This window comes from Etheostoma cragini, chromosome 3 (assembly GCF_013103735.1).
Source record: "Etheostoma cragini isolate CJK2018 chromosome 3, CSU_Ecrag_1.0, whole genome shotgun sequence".
NCBI classification, from domain to species: Eukaryota; Metazoa; Chordata; class Actinopteri; order Perciformes; family Percidae; genus Etheostoma; species Etheostoma cragini.
Window position 1 is genome coordinate 7310143 of NC_048409.1, and position 6761 is coordinate 7316903.

At 42.4% G+C, this 6761-nt stretch overlaps 1 protein-coding gene across 1 annotated transcript in view; it reads right to left on the reverse strand.

The window, feature by feature from the left end:
• Window positions 1–2291: 2291 nt before the first annotated feature.
• LOC117941834 (NLR family member X1-like) overlaps window positions 2292–6761 on the reverse strand; it is a 10219-nt gene continuing 5749 nt past the window's right edge. Inside the window, exons 2-3 of the mRNA XM_034867006.1 lie at window positions 6069–6273; window positions 2292–2624 (exon numbers count right to left, since the gene is read on the reverse strand). Of these exons, the coding sequence (XP_034722897.1) occupies window positions 2487–2624; window positions 6069–6197 (267 nt within the window). The 5' untranslated portion in view covers window positions 6198–6273 and the 3' untranslated portion in view covers window positions 2292–2486. The remainder of the gene's footprint in view (window positions 2625–6068; window positions 6274–6761) is intronic.

Below are 6761 nucleotides of genomic sequence, written 5' to 3' on the forward strand. Positions count from 1 at the left end.
AATGGTATGCTAACTGCAGGTGATGGCTTCGTAGTATTAAAATGGCGCTATGGGAGCTAGGCTTAGAGAGGAGAGGCTTACCCCCTTGGTGCTTCACCAAAGCTTCATTTGCCCATCACTAGCATTCACAACACCTCAGTGCGGTTCACTACATTTAGGTAGGAGCTCATTTGAATTTGAACCTCAGATACAACAACATTTGGTACGTAGCAGTCATTTTGTACACTGTACAAAATGACTGCTACTGCTTTGTACACCGTACAAAATGACTGCTACAGGAACCTATGCAAGCACTAATGTAGAAATGTCATAGTGAAGAGGCTGCCCATGACCAAATTTTAAAACCCAACACAAAGACAGCGGAAGGAAATGGAAAATACATGCATCCGGGGAAGTTTACTACAACACCAGAGGAATCCCGGAAGTGGAACGTGAAGGACATAGACTAGCTCTAAATGTACAAAAGGTTTTAACAAGGTTTTGCATAGATGTCAATCAATCAATCAACAAATATTTATTATATAAGGCTTTGCAGCACCCAGCAAGAATCCAAAGTGCTTTACAACAAGGACCAAGAATGAAACATAAATTAACATACAATTAAAAGAATAAAACACAGAATACAGTAAAATCAGAAAAGGTTGCATGATCATGTGGCTCCAATAAAAATGGCAGCCATAAATTTGGAAGATATGAGGGAGGCACCAATCCCATTTTGCTATTATATATATATTAGGGCTGTCAAAATGAACGTGAAAATAACGAATCAACTTTGCGTTTCCTGCTTCAGAGCCACTTAGCGACTTAGAAATATATTTCTTTTGTATTTTATTTCCATGCATGCAGTCCACGGCTCCTCCGCCAACAGCGCTGATTTCCCTCCCCCTCTCTCCTCTTGTGAAGCAGCACTGCACAGAGTCCCTACTCGGTGGAGGGAGGGTGTGTGTGTGTGTGTGTGTGTGTGTGTGTGTCCTTTTAAAGTACATTTTGAACACATCAAGATTAAGCCACCTCAAAAAATTCCTTCATGTGTCCACATGAACTGTGTGTTGTCTTGTGCATCATGTGTTATGTTGTGTACTGTATACCATGTTGCTGTCTGCATAAATCCTTTTCAGAGAGTGCGTGTGGCGGCGCTTGAAATAGCAGCGGCCCGGAGGCATTCTCCAAACGGTATTTCGTTGCCTTGTACCTGTACATGTGTAATGACAATAAAGTTATTTATCTATCTAAATAAATATCTTTCACGGCCCAGGGAGCACACGCAAGTGGAACCCAAAGCATGGGGAGGCAAATGTCAGGAAATATTGAGAGGTTCATGTAACCGTATGGACTAATTGCACAATGACCCCAAAAAATTCTGGGCTTCTAGGCTGGATAAAATCTTCTGTAAGGTATAGGAAGACAATAAAGACGTCAGCAGAACGGGCCACTGTTAGTTTTTAGCTCAAAAAAACAGGATTTTTGTACTAGTTATATTATTAAGTTACAAAGTTATGAATCAGAAATGCCGTTTGGCGTCACATACGACACACTCAACCTCAGAAGGGATCAAATGGCCCAAAATAATCCAAGTTGATTATAGCGCCCTTCTACTGATCTATCTTTACCAAATTTGGTACAGAGCCTCTGGGCGGTATTCCAAACAGTCATTAAAGGTTTGGTGTTGATAGCATTTACTGTCTCAGAGATATTGCACCTGCAAATCTTCCTTTTGAATGCATTGAATTTTTTGACAAAACCCACTGTTGATTATAGCGCCCCCTAATGGCCAATCTACGCCAGATTTGGTACAGAGCATTGTGGAGAGATGTGAACACTGCTCCTAAGTCTTTTGCTGATACAATTTAATATGGTCAAGATATGATATGATTTTTTTTGGTAGCTTGCTACAGAAAATGTATCTGTAGACCAATGTTTGGTCGTCGAATGTGCATACTTTAACGTGGCAAAATTCTTTATACACATTTTTGTCACAGCCATCTGGAGATGCTACAAACCATGTTTTGTGCAGATCTAGCACATGGCCTAGGACGAGTAAAAAAAAGTAGGTTTAGCGCTTAGCGTGATAATGCGAGAAAAACAGTTAGAGTTAGAAAAAGTTGTTTTTTGACAAATAAAAGTGGTTATTAAATGTCCAATGTACGGTGTGGGAGTTATAGGGCGAAGTGGTAGAAGTGGGTCAGTTTTTGCGCCTGAGGTCTTTGCAGAGTTTTGGCCCATTCCTGAAAATGGCGTACCGCCGCCTTGTACGGTTAGGGTTCCAATAGGGTTCCACAGCCCTGCTGTGTGAACCCCGTAGCACTTTGCTCCCTGCATTGATTGCATCCTCGGGTTTGAACCCCTAAAAATGTATTTCTTGCACATCCAGTTAAGACTGGCTGCAGAGGTTTCCATGTGTGGACATGTTTAGATTTAAACCGGATATGCTGCTGAAAACATATATTGCCCTTTCACCTCTTGGTGTTTATTGGCTATTTGCTGTTTCATGTAGATGGAGGTAGAGTGTCCTTCTCCAGCATCTGTAGAGTCTGCCGGACCCCCTTCTCCACCCTGCGGAAGTGCAGCCTTTTCCAGAAGCTCTGCTGCTGCCGACGGCCCCACTCCAGATCCCGGAGGAAAACCTGCACATAAAAGACTGGGTGACTGACACACAATCAACAACACAAACTTTTTTCTTATACGTCACATACAACTGACAGTACAATGTAGTGAAATTCAATTAGTGCATTTAACCCATCCTAAACATTAGGAGCCAGATAGGAGCTAGATTAACAGTGCCCGGAGAGCAACTCAGGGTTCAGTGTCTTAATCAGGAACACTTCAACATATGGCCAGAGGAGGCCAGGATCAAAATGTGATCTACCAAGAGCACAGTCTATTTTATTTTGAAAATGAACCAAATGTTTTATTTTGTTTCTATGCTCGACTTCCTGTCCTGCACTATCTTCCACGTCCTGGATGGCTATGGAGCTCTCTGGCGTCCGGCAAAAATAGAAGCTCTGCATATCGACTACAGAGGGCTCCAGATGGCCGGATCTGGGCCGGAGTCAGAATGCAGCCGTTCAGCAGTTAGTGACTATACACACATTGACTTTAATGGAAACCTATTGACTCCGACGCCATTCCGGGGCAAATCTGCAGCCGTTCCGCACCCGGTGGAAATTGGGAGTTACTTGCAAGTTCAGTGCCTTGTCAAAGCTATAGGATGGTGCAAGAGCTGCAAATATGAATGGATTAGTTGTCAACTATTAAATTAATCACCAATTATTTTGATAATTGATTAATCAGTTTGTCATTTTTTTTATAAAAAAAAAGTGAAACTTGATTGCAGCTTGTTAAATGTAAATGTTTTCTAGTTTCATCTCTCTGTGACAGTAAACTGAAATTTTTTGAGTTGTGGACAAAAAAAGACATTTGAGGATGTCATCTTCACAGCAATCATCTCTTATCTTGTTCACTGTTCAGATCTCTACTGCAGACTTATTATTACGATTATTCTCACGATTATTTGTTGATTTTAACCAAAACAAATTTTATCGTCACATAGGCTATTTATAACTGCGAGAGGGAGTGTGATGGACGCTACTTACAGAGAGACGGCTAATCATTATGAATGGGTCCAGCATGGGTCGAATGGCGGATACACACGTTGTGTGTATGAAATGTTTATATTGTCACTGCGCTGCATTTTTATGAACTATGATATTCTGACCACGGGTCACATCTCTCGCCCAAGTCCAGCAGCTCCGTCTCACATGCTATGCAATGAGTTGCCTCCGGTGCTGCGCATCGGAGTGTGAATGTGTGTGAATGTTTATCTGATGAGCAGGTGGCACCTTGTACGGCAGCCCCGGCCACAGTGTATGAATGTGTGTGAATGGTGAATGTTTCCTGTAGATGTAAAAGCGCTTTCAGCAGTTGTTAAGACTGGAAAAGCGCTATATAAATACAGCACATTTACATTTACATTTATTACTCTACTAACTGAAGTTAGTTGCATTCAATAACTTCTTCTGTGTTCTTCGCCGTGGCGGCCGCGATAGCAGAGTTACCGGATGCGGATGCAAGGACATTAGCACCGGTGTGTCCTAGAGGAGCTAACAGCTAACAGACGCTACTAGCACCGACTAGCACTTGTCACTGCTGTTGTCTGAAAAACAACACAGGCGCGGTAAAATGTTGCATTTAATGGTAAACTGGTAAACCTTGAGACCGATGTATAACCAACTGCTATCTGTTGAGTTTTCCTCCCGTTACTCTGTCCTCTGTGACTGTCTACATATAGAAACTAAGCTGCACGTGGTGCGGTGAACTACTCTGACTGGCACATGACCAGACAGTGGTTTAAGAAGCGGTAGATGGGCTATGAAATGACACCTTAAAAAAACAAAACAAAAAAAACCTGCTTGATCACGCAAATTTCATCGTGGGAAGTCAAAAACGTGATTCAAATTTGATTAATTGTGCAGCCCTACTATGAACACAAAACTTTAGATTGTTTGCCATGACCTTCTGGAGATCCCCCACACATTTAACAAAAATTGGCCACTAGGTGGCACTACAAGTATAAAAGGTTTATATCTCACCGCCCATCTGATTTACTGATATACTAAGGTGAATTTTAAATTCATAGGGTAGATTTACCTCACCTACCAAAAACTACACATGTGGACCACCAAGTGGCGCTATAACTAGGTGGCGCTATATTTCTTTGCAATATTGCGCAATGTAGGCCTTCCGACCAATCTGCACGAAACCTGGTTCATGGTATCTCCAGATGGACCTGACTAAAACTTATCAAAAGAATTTTGCTACGTTTTGCTACGCTCAGTCCATAGGGAGTTGGGTTGGGAACCGGAGGGTCACTGGTTCAAATCCCCGTATGGACCCAAAAAGTTGGGAGCGTGGATTGGTGGCTGGAGAGATGCCAGTTCACCTCCCGGGCACTGCCAGGTGCCCTTGAGTAAGGCACCGTACCCCCGACCGCTCAGGGCGCTGGTTCAGCTGGCAGCCCACTCACTCTGACATCTCTCCATGTATAGTGCATGTATAGGTCCTGAGCATGTGTGTGTATTTCAGTGAGTGTGTGAGTACTAACAAAAGTGTGTACACAGAGTGTAGTGCAGTAATTTCCGCATTGGGGACTAATAAACAAATTATCTTATTATCTTATCTTAAACTATGCGCAATTTACCACCAAACAAAATTTTGTAGCTTGCTACCAAACATGATCTTTAGCACAATCCAGGCAGCCGGATGGTGTTGCTAAGAACTTGCAATGTATAACTATTTTCAGACCAGCCCTCGCGGCCTCCAAAGATTACAGGCCCACCGACTGTGGTAGAAAAGTCCCGACTCTACCGATTGCCACTCTGGATCTGAGTGCAACCATTTCTAAATTTAAATCTAAAATCTAAAATGCTGTGACAAGTTTGGTTTAATTCAAACTTTAACAACAATAGTGACAAGTAATGCATGTTAATAACAGAGTAACTGTTAAACATGTTTATTTTGGATCAGACAGCAGCTGATTTAACACTCCAAGATTAATCTAGCCTGGCTGTTATCCTCTCTGGAGCAGGCTAGCCACAAAGAATAAATCTCCATGGTTACTTGGCTGGGTTTAATTCAATCTGCTTTTGTGCAACCAAGTCAAAGCTAAATTCATTCAGGATAACTTGAGTATCCCGGCTTAATCCCTTATCCTGGTTTTGTGCAACAGGCCCCAGGTTGCTACTTCAGGCTGTGGCCGACAGTAACGTTGTGGACAAAACAACTGTTTGTGAAAGTTGTTTTGTTTTGGGGACAATGACATGGCTGATAGCTAGCTTGTCTTGTTGTTATTATATACTGTCAAATAATTTTTACTTATGGCCAACTGTATCAATTGTTATTGACTTTGGATCTTGCTAGCATAGTGTTAGCTTTCTGGCTCGTAGGTGAGCTGTCACCGTTGTCCATAAATTCCTCATAATGGACACCTTGTGGGTATTAACCCTTACTATGTTTCCTCTTTCTGTCATCCTGATGTTTTTCTCCTCATTTCACTGCATAGTTGTGTGTACCTGAAGCTGCTGCTTGACACGCTGGCGGTCCCAGGATGAGGCATTCTCTCGTATCACATTGAGGATGGGGTGCCAGTTCTCTGAGATGTCTGAGCCCTCAGTGACTGAAGCCAGGACCTTGACCCTCATGCCACTCTGGCTCTTGGGAACACCTCTTACATACAGTGCCTGTTTCCCCACATCACTGAGAGGGTTCAGATACAAGCTACAGAAAGACACAAGACACAAGATCCACACATAAATAAAGAATGTAGTGACATTCATCATGAATTACATGTGTAAAAGCTAGAATACAGTACATTATCAGTGTCTGTCCATCTGTGTTTTACACAAGCAAGATCTAAACCAGAGCTTTCATTCGCATTCATATTTAGTGCCACTGCATTGGCTTGTTGTTGGTAACTGTCAGAAGTGTTTTAAAAATGTTGTGGGTGACTTTCCATCACAATCGGAAACAGATGAGACTCTACCTTAGTCCAAAACTTAGTAAAATGAGTATTGAAAAACTGGTGAAACACTAGTGAAACAGACTGTAGACTGGGTGGAGACTGTAAATAAAGATGGTGGATGACTGATAGGAATCACGATTCTTACATTACTGGATTTATTTCTTACTTTTTAGGGGTCCAAGCCCGAGGATGCGTGCACCGCGGTAATCGCAAGCGATACGCGGTTCACACAGCAGGGCTGTGG